The sequence below is a fragment of the Sylvia atricapilla genome, chromosome 3, assembly GCF_009819655.1.
Source record: "Sylvia atricapilla isolate bSylAtr1 chromosome 3, bSylAtr1.pri, whole genome shotgun sequence".
Classification (NCBI taxonomy): domain Eukaryota; kingdom Metazoa; phylum Chordata; class Aves; order Passeriformes; family Sylviidae; genus Sylvia; species Sylvia atricapilla.
This window is the reverse complement of record NC_089142.1, coordinates 20,744,821-20,762,510: the sequence shown is the minus strand read 5'-3', so window position 1 is coordinate 20,762,510 and position 17,690 is coordinate 20,744,821. Positions and strand designations below refer to the sequence as shown.

Below are 17,690 nucleotides of genomic sequence, written 5' to 3'. Positions count from 1 at the left end.
AGTCATTCAAATTAATGTACAAAGATGCACCTTTAGGCATAAATACAGTTACTGGCAGGACTGACACTCAAATATCTAGTTAAATTCTCAATGGTGGCCCCTAATTTCCATTACTCATTTGTTTACAAATGCATTAAAAATAAAAATATGTGGAAAGCATTGCTTAGTATTGCCCTTTCATGCCTATCCTACCTGCTCTTTATTTCTCACCATCCATGCTCCAGCTTCTACATCAGAGATTCCAGTCATAGAGTCAGTCACAAGCACACTTGAGTATTGCTGCCTGCCTTCTATGCATGAAACATTCTTCCTCAACTCATCTGCATCATCTTCTACTTCTGTGTCAAATACCTGCAAGACTTATTTCTGTCCTGAGGCATACAGGGAATTTGCAGAAATAGAGTTTTATGTATTTGTGAATAAAATCTGATTGTTTAACTTAATTTTAAAAGCATCACATTGATTGATTACTTGCTCTAGCCTGTCTCCCTAACTTTTCTTTCTGGAAGTTCACATCGAAATTTTCCTATTTTAAGAAACACTTAATATATTGCAAATGCAACCAGAAGTAATTTGTTTCAAAACTGGTACTCTGTTAGGGAGGTGACAAGACATAAGGCTGAGTTCATTAATATACATGCTTTTTCAGCTGAAGGCAGATTTTGAGAGTAAAAACAGGGACAGTTACATTTTTTCTTAACCCATTCCCATTTCATTTACAAATCCTCAGTTCTACAGAGAGCAGTTATCTGTCCTGCTAAATGCTTCCATCGTTTCTCTGTATGTTGTTATAGTGGTGATATATACAGTGATCATTAATGAAAATAGCTCGTGGAACATTTTATATCTCATCTTGTTCCTTCTGAAAAATGTGCTTCACACTTTTCCCTCAAAAAATTTCTTATCACAATATCCTTATTCATATTAGATTTTCATAGTAGGGGGTGGCACTGATCCTTTAGTCCAGGTTTAACCTTGTTGCACTCCAAATGGAAGTGCCTAGTTTTGTTGAAGCAAATATTTAAAGAATTTCTCTGTTAAAAAAGAACCAAATAAAAAATCCAAATTAACTCCAAAAATATAATGATCAAAAAATACTAACCGTATAAATCGTCTGGGTAATAAGGGCAGAATTGACTTCATGCCAGTTTTGATGGTTAGCTTCCCGTTTATCCATGTAATAACCAAGGATTGGTGAACCTCCACTGTATGTGGGTGCTTTCCAGCCAAGGGTCATTGAATGCCCATCACAGTTCAGAAGAGTGATACCATGAGGATATGAAGGACAAGCTATCAGGAAATAAGCAACCTGAGAGTTAGGACAGAGTCTAAAACACTGCAGTATAGAAGTTGCTTAGCCTCTTTGATATTGTTTCTGTTTTCTGCAGCATATTGTTCTCAGCTGCATAATGATAGCAAAGTAGTTGTAAAGTTGCTAACCAATATTTGTTTTATGACCAGACATAAACATGAAAGGTTTTAAAATATCTGCCTAACGTTTTGTCCTCACAGAAGGTAGCAAGGAAGAATAGATGATCTTTCCAGGAAAATAGTAATGCCTGTAAGTATCTCCAGACCAAAAATCATGCTAAAAGGTTTAAATGGGTCAGAAGATCTCTTCCCAGTTAGAAAAAAAAAAAAAAAAAAAAGCTGCTCAAATACTTCTGGAATATGGTAAAAAAAAATAATTATAAACTTGAATTAAATTAAGTCATATAACTGACTAATCTATGTCCACCACAGTTTTCCTGTACTATCCTGATATTATATGCGTTATTCAGACTGCAACTGCCTTTTGCCCTAAAAAGAATAGAAGATGTTTAGACTTTCAGTAACTTAACGTATATTGAGGTAGAAAATTAATGTCCATGAAGTTACTTGCGTGGGTTTACTCCTTTCTGTAGCAAAAGCACAAATGTCACCATGGCACCTTCCTAGGGACGAAGAAACCCCTTTTTCTGATCATTTTAATCCCCTTCTACTGGCAAGCACCCCCTGTAGTGAGCAGTTTTGCATTTGTCATCCATACTTGAAAATCTGCCCAAAGATACCCCTTTCCTGGCCCTGGGATGCTTCAATCATTACAGTTAAGCACCTGGTCCTAAAGCAGATCTGATACTTTCAGCTGAATTACCAATAAAACACGAGAAAATGTAGCTTACGTCATTCAGAAGAGAATACATTAGCAAAAGCCTTAACACAGTCCCTGATTTTGTAGCTGTACTAGTGATCACCATGAAAATAGATAGCAATCAGCAGAACTGCCATTTTTTTTCTTTTTTTTTTTTTTTTTCCCGATATGGTCCTCTACTCAGAGGTCACAAAATGGGACCTTTGTCTTTACTGACACTTTTTGGTAAATAAGAATGACTGTAGCAAACTCCTGTAAATAGTCTTAAAATAATACTGCAGAAAGATACTGGTTATGCTAGTGTTAGGTCATCTATAAATAGTCCTGCTAACTTCCTGTAAAGGCTACAAAAATGGATAAAAGCCACCCCCATCCCATAAGTGTGTGTAGGATCCATGTGCTCTGTGTTTGATGATATACCCCATGCAACCCTCATCTCCAAAGCACACAGTGACAAATAGGTGCAAGTGCATTTACAACATTGTGGTGACAGATGTGCAAGGGTCCATGCACCACCTACCCATATGAGACACACTTCCTCCTAAAAAAGTCAAATAGAGTAGCTTTGTCAGTAGTATACAAATTTACTTTCTATTGACTACCTTGAATTATAGATCTTTTAGAGGATTATTTCTCACAAGTATGTCTACTGGTCTTCTCCCAGAGATACGGGGGCACTCTGCTTGGGAAAACATGTCCTATTTAAAATTTTTCAGTATGGAGCTGACACTGTCCTTTAATTCAAACTGAAACATGATAGGCCAGATCTCTGTACTCTTTGTTGTAAATACTTATTCAACCTTTCAATCAACATGTACCATTCCCACTGAAGGTTGCACAACTGATCTTACACAGAAATTTTGTTTGTAAGACACCAGAGAAGGTAGATTGTACTCCAACCTGAAGCAAATAAAGGGCATTTTCTGTTTGATTCAGCTACAAAGTAATAGTGCTCACTGTAACTCTTCTAAATGAAGCAGATTCAATGCTAAAATGTTTTGCATCACTCCAAGTCACTCAGAAATTAATTGTCTAACCTAATGAGTATTTAAATTTCTTTGATACAGACTAGGAGCAAAGGGAAACATGGTCATTAAAGTGCATCTTACCCAATATTTCTAACAGCCATTATAAGTAACTTTTTTATAAAACATTGTCTTTTCTCTAGCATAGCCACATGCCAGAGAATAGGCACCATTAAAAAGATGTGCATGATGGCTGCAAGTTATACTATTATAGCAAATCAGACCAAGAGAGATGATTGCTGAAAATACATCACTCATTTGGGAAACAAGAAGCTGAGTGCACAGAATCACACTTACTGAGGGCTGCCTGCACTGTTACAGCCTCTGACTCCTGCGAGTTTTCACTCAATCCTACAGCATTCGCAGCCTTCACACGGAACACGTATTGCTCTCCAGTTTCCAAACCATGAACAACAAACCTGGGTTAAAAAGACATATTAGCATATATCTCACAGGAATCATTCTATGCTGTAACATGAAATTGTTGTATCAACTAAAAAGCTCAACTTCATGAGTGCTTCAGAAAGGAAAATATTTCCAAGTGGGAAACTACAATACAATGACAGGATGTAGTACAATATAACTGGATGGGATGCTGTAGCAAAAATCACAGTACTCATTAGATTGCCAGTACTGATCTAGCAGGTGAAGTCAGATAAAATATAATATTTGAACTTTGGTTTGCTAAATTCTAATATATTCTGGGAAAGAACCATATTTTTCACTGTAGTTTCATAGTCATTGTCAAAAATAGTTTTCAGTTTTGATCTGAGGTTCTAGGTACTTACTGTACTTAATAAAATATTCAGAGCTATCCTATTGTAAGATATATATTCATGTATGAAGAAATTAAATATTTTTCTTATTCTTGTGTTTTCCCAACCCACTTTGACCAAGAATTAGTATCTATTTTTTTTTATCAAATTTCTTGACTACTTGAAAAAAGGACTCATCAGAATACAAAGTCACTCAGTTAATGACTGACCTAATACACTGAATAAAATGACATGCTTGTTATAGAAAACACAAACTACAAATCTAAACTTTGCATTTGGTGATTGATTCAAATAAAAATAATTATGATTTTTCACAGAGGAAATTTCTTGCAGAATCCCATAATGAAGTTTGATATCTTCAGGAGGAAGTAAGACATCGTCAGAAATTCAAACAGTGCTAGAATCATGACAAGGGAATTTGAAACAGGGTCTACTGTCCTTTATCCAGAGATGAAACAGATCAGGGAGCTCTGATGTTTCTGGAATAGGGCACTTGGCTTTCCTGCACAATAGTGGCAGCTGCCAAAGCACTTTTGCCACCATATTTATAGCAGAAATGGCCTGACCTTTTGCTCTGTTATTCATGGACTATGATGAAGCTTTAGAATTCCCTCTCCTTTCTTATACTCATCCTCATCAAATCTGTTTACCCCACAACAAAATTCATACTTAAAAAGGGCATATTTTGCACTTACTCATGTCCAAGACACTCTGAATCTTGTCTCTAGAATCTGCTTTTAAAACTCAAAGTCATAGAATAGAAAAAAATACGCTGCTTCTTGGGAAAAAAAAAAAAAAAAAAAAAAAAGGTGAGGAGAATTGTCCTGCAGTTTGAAAATCTTGGCTCTGAGAGTCTCCAGACTATTATTCTTCACATGCATTCAACATTCTCCTTCAATTATAACCCTATGGTGTAGCACATAAAATATCTTAAAAATATCCTACAGTTTTCAAACTTCCCAAAAATACAGAAATATTATCAATACCTGTTATATTTAATAGGTTTATGGTTACTAGGTTCCCAGTGATTTGATCCCACCACAGAATAGTCAATGTAGTAGCCATATAAATCCTCTTCATGTTTTGGTTTATCCCATTGAACTACAACTGATGTTTTTGTATTCCTTGTGGCCACCACCTGACCAGGTGCAGATGGCAAAACTAAGAAAAAGAGACAAAACATAATATTAGAAAGTATATTAAGCAAATGTAATTTGAACTAGATCAAACATTGGATAATTTGATCATATTTAATCATTACAGCTGTTACTCCTTCTACCATGTAAATATTGTTGTATGATATGTATTTTATTATATTTCTTTCACTTTAAGTCTGGATGCCTATTTATATGTATGTATACAAATATTTTTTCTATTTTTTCCTTAGGATGCTCTAAGATGTGAGGCTCCTTACCTAAATGATTTTATATAGCTTTTATGATAGTCCATTATAGGAGCATGTATTTTTAAATATGATAAAAGCGTACAGATATTAAAATGTTCATTCTCAAATTTCTCTCTCAAATAAGAGGTTGATGTATAGCTTATGTCCTTGTAACATTACTGTGTCAGTAAAATGCACACAGAGATATGATATCATAAGGATTAAGAAATACTGTCTTACTAATGACAGCCCCAATTTCAAAATTATGAGCTTTTCAGGACATGTTTAAGCATAAATTTGAATGCCAAAAATTTATCTAAAAGTAGCTAGATGAATGTCGTAAAAGCATAGGAACACTGGTTGGAAGGAATCTCTGGGGATCATCTAATCCATCCACCCTATCACTGAGGCTGGGATCATCACCAACACTAAACTAATGTGTCAGTCACGGATTTGTATGAGTCTTCAAACCTTCTGACAATGGAGATTTCACAACTTACCTGCACAACCTGTTCCAGCACTGCACTCTTGCACCTTTCTCATTAAAAGAGCATGTCCAGAATGAACTTACTAAGATAAAATTTTTGGGTCTTGCTTCTATTTGTCATTTGACAATGCTGAGAAGCTTGACACCATCATCTTTGTAAGTCTTCAAGCTAAATAAACACCTCTCTTTATAGGTCACAGTCTCTAATCCCCTGGTCATCTTGGTTGCCATAAAGAGGACCTCTCCACTTTAAAACCATCCCTCTTGATTAAGGAAGCCAGAACTGGGAAAGAATACTCCAGGACCAACCTCAACCATCAAGAAAAAGAGGATAAAGCTTTCTTCAATCTGTTGACTACAGCTCTCCCAATGTATTGTAGTATGGTGTTTCCTCCACATGCAAAGAAAATTTGTTGGTGGTTTACACCGATCTAAACAGATGAATGTGCATAAATAGAACCAGAAATATTGAGATCCAAATGAGAAAAAAAGAGTCTTAGTAAGAACCAGCATACAGGTTGTACACTGTAAAATATCTATCTGATCTTCCATAATGTAAGAGACTACAGCAATGTCTCAGCCTAACATGACAGGTTAGGAGGGTCACCCAGTACTCGCCTTTTGAAGATGTTTTAGCTTCCTCTGATTGATATTGCAGAGAACTGCAAGCAGCACAAACAAAAGAAAGGCAGCATTTTTTCCACTTGGTCTTTCAATATTAAAATAAAATGAATACTTACGCACTGCTATACTTTATGCAGTAAAGTAAGATCAAATGGATTCAATCTGATAAATGTACCTACATGTGTATCTACAAGCACATATTCTTGAGCTGCCACTATAGTCAAAGAGCTAGGGCTTGACTCAGTTACACAAATAAAGTAATTTAGGGCCATTTTGGACTACCTGTCACTTCTCCATGGGGTTCTCACATGTGACTCAGAAGATGATACCTACAGTCCTCTGAAATGGCATACTGAAAGCATTTAAAAAAGGTGTCTCATTGGCCAGATAAATTGAGCCTTCCATCAGTGCTCAGTAGGGTCCAGAAAATTGTTCCTGTCACCCCAAAATAGACACTCTACAGCTGGGGGACATGGGGCAACTTATGACATCAGGCAACTCATCTTCCAGACTCCAATTGCCACAGTCAGAGCAGAGGCATCTACTGTACCTGGAGATGCCTACATGGAAACACTTAAATTTAGATTTTAGTCTCAAATTGAATACTCTTTTACCACTCAGTTAAATTGCATCATTTTAAGTGTGATTTAGGATGGCCTAGGATACCCCAACCATTTTTTAGTTTCTGCTCATGAGGTACCCATAATCTTTGTGTAAGGATCACTGTCCTCATGAAGGTGTCTCAGTCACCCTTAAGAATATCAAATGACACTAAGTACAGGCAACTAAAAGGAGCCATGTGTTTCTGATATATTTTAGCTCAGGCGACAAACTGTCTCTGAAAATACTCTGAAGTTTCTCTTTAAAATAGATTCTTCTGTTTTGTGCTTTATTTAAACCTGTGAGTTATGCAGAAGGTTTTGTATTAACCCCTAAGGGATAGCTTATTTTCTGTACTAAGTGTAATAAATACAGTGTTTTTCTTCCCTACCTTGGGGAATATTGCACGGTTTAAATAATTCATATGCATTAACGAGACATCAAATCGAGAATATATGATAGCAAAGGTGCTTTTCTTTATCATGTACTTAAAGATCAAGCTAAAAGTATGGATTATATTTTCTTAACTATGGCATATCAGATACTGTAAATATTTTGTATATTACTAGAAAGTGTACTGGTAAGATATGTGCACTTCAGGTGACAGTTATCAGTACATCAAGCTGTTATGTGTGGCTTCTGCAAAACTGCAAAAACAAAAAAAAAATTCAAAAAACAAAATTAATAATCACTCCCTAAATTTTCATTTGTGTTTTTGAATGTGACCTCAAGATAAACACTTCATTTTCATTTGGAAAATCACCACTGAATATGTAGTTGTATCTTCCCCTTTGCCTGAAGTCTACTCATCTGTATGACACAGGAATAGTGCACCAGCAGTAATTCGCAACTCAGAATACTAAGAAAGAAGTTAAAGGCTACCTTATCTAGCTGAAAGTGTAGGGAATTATGTAGTACATAATTACCTGAAACAGAAAATATAATTATCAAAGTTGGTAATTAACCTATTTTTTGATGTCACATTAATATTACACTGAAGAGTGAACAACTAAAAATATTTTAACTTTATACTGATTATTGTTTTCAGTACTGAGGCTTGTGATCACAAGAAAAATTCAGAAAAGTCTCTAAGATTTAGCATCATGGTCTTTTTAAAATCTTTCACAGAACTGACACAAATAAACTCAACTACAGTTATTGTACTTGTACTAATCTAATGAGAGTTTATTTCCAGTTTTTAAAAATATCTATCTTTTTAATATTAATATCTTACAATTAATACCTTACCAATAGTATCTTGTGGTTGAATAGGTTCTGTGATTTCAGATGGATCACTGATGCCATTTTTGTTTGCTGACAACACTCGGAAAACATATGGTTTTCCTTCTGCAAGGTCAAACACTGCATAGCGAGGAGATTTTACTGCAACCTGTGCATTGACTCTTTGCCAGCTTCCACTGCCAACCATGGACTGCAAAAAAAAACAACAAAAAAAAGCCATGAATCATTTCTGTGAACTGTCAAAAAATGAACATGTTGCTGTATTGCATCCTGTCATGAATTTATTTAAGAGCTATGAGAGAAGGATCACTCTCAAATGCCTGACTTAAACATATGCAAATTCTCATAGCTCGTGCATTCCATTACCCTACAAAAAGGTCTGAATAGCTCACTGTCTCCTTGCCTGTCTCAACTTCAATACATGCACACTTGTACATACAGCCAGCCTTCTTTTAGGGCTCTGACTAACTGCGATTCATCCCAAAAGAATTACTTTCATGTCCTGCAAAATGCACATGAACACCCAAAGGTTTGGAGTCAAGCAAACAAGCCCTAATCCAAATTCAGCAGAAAGGTAGGGAGGGAAATGTTACTTTACTCACAACTTTATCTTTATTTATTAAGGTCATGTCCCCTAAAAGCATTCATCAAATGAAGTAATTATTATGAGTATTTCAGTGCAGCAGCTGAGCTTATCATCTCCACAACTGCATATGGAGGACAGCCAGCAAATCAGTACTCTGAGAGAAGTCTGCTGTCCATTAGATTTCCCATATAAACTGTGTAACCAAAAATTAGTCATGGAATCTTTCAGAAATTTTAGTAAAACCCAAGTGCCTAATAAACAGATTGAAGAATATTTCCTTGGCACATAGGTAGGTGCATACAAATTGTATGCTTACAAAATTTTGGAATAGAAAGTCTGGGAACAAAATCTGATAGACTGTGTGTTTCTTAGAGGTGGAACTGTTTCGTGGGTACTTGGAAACTACTCTGTATATAATGAGACCAACAATAGACTAATAATAATAATAATAATAATAATAATAATAATAATAATAATAATAATAATGTAAACAGCTGGAGTCCATGTAGCAAAATCTTTCTCATAGGTACTGAACCCACCTGGTGTTCTCAACAGAAAAAAGAAACATAACATCAATTTTCTTCATAATAAAAAGCTGCAAAATATGAAATAAATATAATTTTGTCATATGCTTTACTTCCTCCCATGAAAAACATTAATTTCTTCTTTTCACAAAGAATCAGCACTGCATTTTGCTCTTCAGTTTGATTTATCTGTTAAAAAGGTATTTCAAGAGAACATAGAAACTCATTTCCATTTTGTGTCTCTTGAAGGCTTAACAAGTACATTTTTATTCTTCAGGACTGAATCTTCTTTATTTGAAATAAATTACTTAGAATCTGTTCTAAATTAACAGATGAGAGCAGAAAGCAAAAAAATAAACACACACGTATGAATTAAGCTGTTCATATATATTAGTTATTTATGCAAAAAAGATTTTAGATTCAGGTATTAATTAGTACAATTAAGCTCTTTTTTCCAGGAATAGCCTTTTGTTCCTCATTCTCACTTTCCTTCGGTAAGTCTGGTGTTTAATTGAGACTTTTTTCATCATTGTCACTGCTCTGTACTGTTTTTGGAGCTGTATAAATTTATTTGTATAAAACAAGCAGATAATGTATATTTTACAATTCATTCTTACAATGAAATTCAGCTAACCAAATGTAGATGTCCACTCAATAGAAATCTACTTCTGAGCTTTTTATCTGAGCTATTTCTGCATATTATGTATCTAATAAGGTATTTCCATGACAAGAGCTGGTTCAAAATACTTGCATCAATATTCTTGAAAATTATCAGATCAGAGAAGATATATGTAAGTGGGAATAAATAAAAGAAAGGCATTATATTTTCTTGCATAGAAAGAAAAACTGGATACTTATTTCTATGAAAATGTTCATTACTTCTTTTGAATGTAAAACGCAGAGTGGGAGAAATGGTCATGCTTCCTGGAAAATTTAACCAGTGAGTCATGTTCACTTTACATCAATTTCTTCAGCATCCAGCAAGTAATGGATGAAGGTCATTCTTCCCCTGTCCTGGCCACTGGTGAGGCCACACCTCAAGTGCTATGTCCAGCTCTGGGCCCCTCAGTTTGGGAAGAACGTTGAGAGGCTTGAGCACGTCCAGAGGAGGCACCGAGGCTGGTGAGGGGCTGGGAACACAAACCCTGTGAGGAACAACTGAAGGAGCTGGGGTTGTTTAGCCTGGAGAAAAGGAGACTCAGAGGTGACCTTATCACTCTATAACTTCCTGAAAGGTGGCTGTAGTCAGGTGGGGGTTGGTGTCTTTCTCCAGGCAGCAACTGACAGAACGAGAGGACACAGTCTTAAGCTGTGCCAAGGGAAATAAAGGTTGGATAGTAGGAACATATTTTTTACAGAAAGGGTGATAAAGTATTAGAATAGTCTGCCCAGGGAGATGGTGGAGTCACCATCCCTGGATGTGTTTAAAAAAGACTGCATGTGCCACTTGGTGTCATGGTCTTGTTGAGGTGCTAGGACATAGTTTGGACTTGATGATCTTGAAGGCTAGCGATTCTGTGATTCTGTATGAATGTAGAAATTGCCTGTGGAGTTCTTTTGAGGTGGAGGGGGTTTTTTGTGTGTCTGAGAGGGAAAAGACAAGCTGGGGAGCTGCAAAAATAGGAGGGACATGGACAGGACAGATGGAAAATGAACTGCAGAGAAATGTGCAGAATTTTAGACATGAGAATAAAAAAACTTGCATAGTCAGGGCCTGAGAAAAGGCTGTTACAATATTCATGGTAATTTGATTCAATGGTTCAATGCCAAATTGAACATGTGGCAGTTTTATGGAGAGGTTTACTGTTTGTGGATTGTTAAGAGGGTACATATGCTAGAGACATAATTCATAAAAACTAAGTATAGTATAGCTTAACCTGTAAGTGTTCTAGAGGTCAGGTATGAAGCCCATTTTACCTACCAGGAAAACTTTGTGATAAGGTGTTATAATCCAATATAATTTAGAAACATGGCTCAGTGACAGATTTATCTAATTTTTATTTACTTAGGTGGATGAAGAACAAACTACTGTGAACACTGAAGTCCCCTTTCAATTCAAAGATAAGAGGAAGGCAGCCATAAAGAGTACCAGGGAACAGAGTACCTGAGACAGGTATCTGCCTCTTTGCTGACCTTGCAGGGGATAAATTGGAAATGTCGGTGTATAGTGGAGGCTGCCATAAGCCTGCAAAAAGTGAGGGTCAAAATATGAGTTAGGGTTTATTCCTTGCTCTACTACAGGACAAACAGAAACTTCCTTTCTATTATAGAGAGACTGAAATCATGCCTGTAGGACTGTGAAAACATTAGATGTAGCTTTTCTTTCTTTTTTTTTTTTTTTTTTTAACTGCTACTTTACATAATATTGTGTTCCCATTTAGACAGGAGTAAGCAAATAGCATAGAGGAATCCTTTTCTTTGGACCTTGAATTTCAATGCTCAATAAAACTTGCAGTGAGACATTTGATTATCCATGCTTCTCTAATATCCCACTACCAAATCCTGCAAGACCACAAAAAATGTCAGCTTTATTGCTCATTCTGCTGTTCTGAAAATGGGTTGCATGTAATTGTACACAGCAATGAAGCACCTCTCAACAGAACACCACCATGCAGTGCAGTACCTTCTCAATGAAATATGTCAGTGGCTCCCTGCCACGGGGAACAGGTGGATCCCAGCTGAGTACAACATATGTTTTGCTGATTTCTGAGGCGTGTACATTGGTGGGAGGACCTGGAATCTGAACATCCCCTGTAAGATTAATAAATGTAGCAAGTGTTAAACAGCAGATTAACTCCTGCGTCAGCATTCATGCTACAGCTCATCTTTCTGATTCAGCTTTCCCACCCTGCACTGCAATGCTCAGCTATTAGGGGCTGTGATATCATCTGTGCAGTTCACCTGATCACTTCAATTAAATTTTGATAAATAAATCTTCAGTATTAATAGCTCATTACTTACTCTTTCAGTAAAGGTTAAACGTGCTCCCTGAAACTCTGCACATTTGTCACACTTTTCATTGATCACATTTGAATTACTTCAATCTGCTAGTAAAAAGACTACTCACTATATGCAAACATTTTTGATTGAAGACAGAAGTCTAAAGATTTATTATGAGAAATTAGAATTTTCAAAATAGCCGGAACGGAAGTACAATTAGAAAAGCACCTTTAAAACAAAGGAGAAAGCAGGAAAAGGAGCAGAACCTATTAGCAATATATCCTATAACATGATCAGCTGTATAGTCTAAAGCACTTCTAAAATCTTTGAATCAGAGACATAAAAATATGTCGCCAGCCTTCTGACGGCTCCACCATGTGTTGTGGCCTGATCAAACCCCTCTCCCCACTCACTCTGCAGAGTTACCAGCAGTGTTAGAGACAACCTGCCCACCCTGGGCCGGGCCGGAAGAATTCAGCTCAGCCTTTTACAATCCTGCTCACTGACTGCAATATGAGAAAAAGCTGGTTCTGCTGTCCAAGGAATTACAATGGGTAAAACAGCACAAGATGTGAGAGTGACCTGTGATGGCCCTGTGATGGACCTGTGATGGACCTCTATGCAGCAACAGCTACACAGTCCTGAAGAGGCTTCAATTTGGTAGTAAATCAGAAATAGCAACTCAGCAGACACATAAAACTTTTCTTTTTATGGTTTGTGATAGATTAAAAAAAAAAAGCTTTGTTCTTTGAAGGTAAATTTTTTCCACTTCTCAGGCTAAGAAAAGAGCATATATCCTCTAAATGTTTAAGATTTGTCTTTAAAAAAAGACAAAAAAAATTCAGTAATAATCTCTAAATCATGGCAGTGATATTTTAAACAATTATACATATCTGTAGAATGAACTGGGCTCAAAATGTACACTGATATTATTTCATCATATATATTTACCAAATCAAAACCAAACCTTTTTTAAAGCAAACTGATATATCCAATGAACATTTATTTCTCACAATGCTTTCTATATCTGATCTCCTAAAACTGATTTTTTTCTTTCAGTAAGGCACATGAATCAGTTGAATTTAAGATTAAATTGATGACATATAGTCAAGAAAATTACAATAATCCTTCACAGCATTAAGACAAAAGACTTCCAACTGATTTCAGGTAATTAAATCTCAATATGTGTTCTTTCATTCTTGAAATAAAAAAAAAAGCTCCCATACTTTGAAATGATATAACATGGGGGTACAGAATGGTTGCCAGAATGGAACATCAGCCTCCATTAAAAAGGAAAACCATTTGTGGTCTGTAAGACTGCTCTTTCAGAAATAGTCTCCAATCTTGCAGATGAAAGTAGTGATCTACATAAAGAATGATATTTGAATATTCATACTCTATTAAATATGCATATTCATGTGACAGAAATCCAAATATCATTATTTATGACTATTCCAGAGTGGCCATTTACTGGACCTGATCATTATAAAGCAGAATTCTAAAGCAAGACCTAATCCTGAAAGCAGAAGAATGATCAGTGAAGCCAAACAATATAATTACAATCTGATATTGTAATGTGCCTCTGGTCCTGTAATACCCATATCAATTCATTTAGCACACTATTACAAAAATAGAGAAACTTCATCTGTCCTGTCCATGCACTGGGATAGCCATTTAATGTCTGATTCTCCTTCAAACTACATCTGTTTTCAGGTGATTCCTCTTTTCCTCTGTTATTTTTGGAGTTACAATTTCATAACCTTGATGGAAGAGAGCAGACAGACACTTTTTTATAAATTTTGAGCCATTATAGTTAATAATTTTAACAGTTTAAGTGTAAAGAGGGTAATTATTCAAGTCTAAAAACCAAACCATTCCATAGGGAAACAACCAAAACCAGAAAAAAATTCAAACTTTAACTCAAAATATGTCAGGGATCTCTCCAGTTCTCCCCAGGGAAAACTTAACTTAGTCTATAAACTTAACCTTAAGAATAGCTTCCATATTCAGGTAGATATATTAATTAAAGAATTAATATGGATTGTGTAAGTTTTCATGAGAATGGCAATAACTTGCTCGTATAGTCAAAATCAATCTAAAAAAACTATACTTAGCTCCCAGAAAGTGGAAAGAGGAGGATGAAATGCCCAAATGGGCAATTAAATGTCCAGCCATTTAACTCAGCTTAGCACTAATAAAAGCAAAAAGGGGAGAAAATGCTGTCAACATATCATAAAAGTTCTGCTGTTGAGAGTGTGATGTTCTCCATCCTTTTAGACCTTGTTCACTTGTGTTCTCTCAATCTTGCAAGTCATAATGTGTCTTTATTTCTTATATAGAGAGACTTTATCACTAGATGGATTTCTTTTCAAGTTATGTTTCTAATTATGACGCAAAATTCCTGGAGCATAAGCAGATGGACTGAAATTGTAGAAATGGTACATACCTTCAAGGTCATCCTTACTGATCACAATCTTTCGCCCTTCATCCACATGAACTACTGTTAATCAAAATATTTAATTAGTTTCTCAAACTAGTTCAATATAGTTCAACTAGTTACAAATGTTGCAAATTATTTTGTCACCTGTTCAAAAGCCTGTGTACCTCTATTTCTATAATGTTATTAAATCTTTCCCCCGATAGAGTTAACTTGAAGTCATATACTGGTTTATTCACTTTCATAGGAAAACAGGGCATGATAAGATTACTATTCAAAGATGTACTAAAGAGCAAGAGTCATATCACAGTAGATGGATTTGATTTTGAGGCAGATTAGTAACCAATTGTATCATTAACTGTACTTTTTTTATAGGAATTAATCATAAAGCACACACACATACATAAAACACATGTGAATGAAACTGCATATTCAGCTCAGATTTCACAGGCAACACCGGGGCAGAGCTTTAAGGTGTTCATAATTATTTAATTCCCCTCTGACTAAAAGGAGGACACAAAATAGATGTGCATGTACATTATATACAGAATCTGCACAAGGGTTTAGGACAAGGCTAAAGCAATTAAACTACTCCCCAGAATAAGCTGGCTTACTCTAATCATGGAGAAGCTCTCATAATGCTACTTTGCAGTCTGTAGTGAGATATTAGATCAAAGGAAGAAATAAACTCTGTTCCTTAGGTTAACTGGGCAAACAGAATCTTAATTTTTTTTTTTTTTTTTTAAAGAAGCCTTGCATAGCCTACTTTGTGTTCTCTCCAGGTCAACAGGGTCAAGCGCTGCGACGGGTTCCGAGGCTCGAGAAGGCCGGCTAATGCCAGCACTGTTCACTGCTCTCACACGGAAGACGTAAGACCGTCCCTCTTGAAGACCAGTCACAGGATACTTGCAGACTTTTACAGGAGCATCATTGCACTGGACCCAGTTTTCCAAACCTACTTCACATCTTGGAATAGTAGAAGACAGTGTTTGTCAATCTCATCTCACAATAAATATGCCCCATGCTACCCACACTAGGTCAGAACCACAGAAGTCACCTTTGCTAAGCTGAGGAGTTAAACCATACATCTCATTAATGGAAGTCACACACTTTATATACTCTTCTCTGATCTGAGATCCAATTCCCACTCTTTTCATATTTTTTTTAAAATGCAACAGTCATTTTCTTTCTTCCATGGTTTTTCACCTTTTCAAATCTCTCTGCTTCCTTTCTGTTTGGTTCTCTTCCTTACCATGTAAAAAATAGATTATTCACTTTCATTTTTAATATTCATCTCTGCAGAACATGATGAACTCGCAAGATTCACCTAATCATTTTAATTTCTTCCTTGTCATATTTTCAAGCAAACTTCTTTGTGCCTTTCCCTCCCAAAATGGCTGGGCCACAGAGTATGGGAGTCATCAAGAAGCAGAGTGATGTCCTCATATGAACAGCTTTGTGTGTATATATATAGTTTGTATTCTAATACTATAAACTTTTGTGTAGAAGACTCTCTTTTGCCCTGATCGCACCAGAAAAAATGATCAAGGGCTCCTTAGCACTGCAGTGATACAAGCAACATGTCAAATAGCACATCTGACTAGATTATACACAATCTAGGTGAAATACTCCTATGATCTATGTACTGCATAAATTAGATATAGATGGTAGAGTCCCCAGGTCTCAAGTTAATTTCCTTGTACTGACTGTCATTCATAAACCACTATTTTTCCAGTTATTCCCAGACAGTTATCATTTAATTAGACCAAATAACGGGGTAGCAAATAGCAATGAGCTGCAAATGTTGTTTTTAAGTGCAGACCAGTATACATTATGAAATCATTTCAGTAAGGCTTTCCTGACTGACAGTTCAGACACTAAGGATCAGATGTTCTGCTCTGGCTACAAGGAGCAAGCATTCTCTTCAGTGGAAGAGACATGCAAAACAGAGCTTGGATCCCCTGCTCGCCAGCTGCCTGCACTGAGCTGAAACCCCAGCAAAGTGCAAAGCACACTGAAGGACAGAGGCCTGTCAGTCTGATTTAAACTGCCAGCTCCCAGGAGTCCAGGCCTTGAGCTCCTGATGTACTACATTTAAGAAAGAAATAAAAAGATAATGTAATAACTCCTAGGTTTCAGCTTTTGCAGTATAGAGATTAAAGAGACTAAATCTCATTTGAGATGCCCGTGGATTCTAGCTTTTATAAATTAAATACTGTCAGAGCTCATTCTCTGATGTGCCCACATCCATACTATTGAACAGCTTAAGTGTATGATAAAATGTGTCTGCCTGCAAATATTACTTGGAATGGCCTCCAGCCCCTGCTAATTCCCAGACTGTGCCCAGAATTGCCTGTGAAAGTACTAAATCATCTGGGCCAAAAGTTTGCCAGGGAACAATCTAGTAATTTAACACAGTGTGTAACTGAGTTCCAATGCCAAGTGTCTGTAAAAATATATCCAAAGAACACACACATTGAAAGGACATAACGGTATTTTTTTTCTCTTCAGTACATACATATTTCTGGCAATTAATGAAATTAAATAAATGCTCATATTTACATACTTGTCCACAAAATATCCAATAACAGGGCTCTCACTGGTTGTGTTCGGTGGTTTCCAGGTTACAATGACATAGTCTCTGTTAGCATCATGGCATTTAACATCCATTGGTGCCCCTGGTGCTCCTGCGATCAATGCATCAGCATCTGGACCATAAATAAAAATCAATTGGTTTTGACCCCAGCTCCTCTGACATATATCAAAAAGTCAAAGGGAAGGGTTGGGGTTCATTGTGCTACTTGTTTGTATGAATGGAAGCCTAAACATTTCACGACATACTATTTCACTGCAATAATGATTCAGGACCATAATGTCTATATTTTTATACAGACAAAATATTCAAGGATATTTTTGAGAACAGAAAAGCTTTTT

General features: G+C 36.2%; 1 protein-coding gene across 1 annotated transcript in view; it reads right to left on the bottom strand.

The window, feature by feature from the left end:
• MYOM2 (myomesin 2) overlaps nt 1–17,690 on the bottom strand; it is a 78,621-nt gene that overhangs the window by 33,409 nt on the left and 27,522 nt on the right. Inside the window, exons 12-19 of the mRNA XM_066314904.1 lie at nt 17,323–17,464; nt 15,523–15,722; nt 14,766–14,819; nt 12,003–12,130; nt 8,276–8,459; nt 4,919–5,093; nt 3,454–3,575; nt 1,103–1,290 (exon numbers count right to left, since the gene is read on the bottom strand). Coding sequence (XP_066171001.1) covers nt 1,103–1,290; nt 3,454–3,575; nt 4,919–5,093; nt 8,276–8,459; nt 12,003–12,130; nt 14,766–14,819; nt 15,523–15,722; nt 17,323–17,464 — 1,193 coding nt within the window. The remainder of the gene's footprint in view (nt 1–1,102; nt 1,291–3,453; nt 3,576–4,918; nt 5,094–8,275; nt 8,460–12,002; nt 12,131–14,765; nt 14,820–15,522; nt 15,723–17,322; nt 17,465–17,690) is intronic.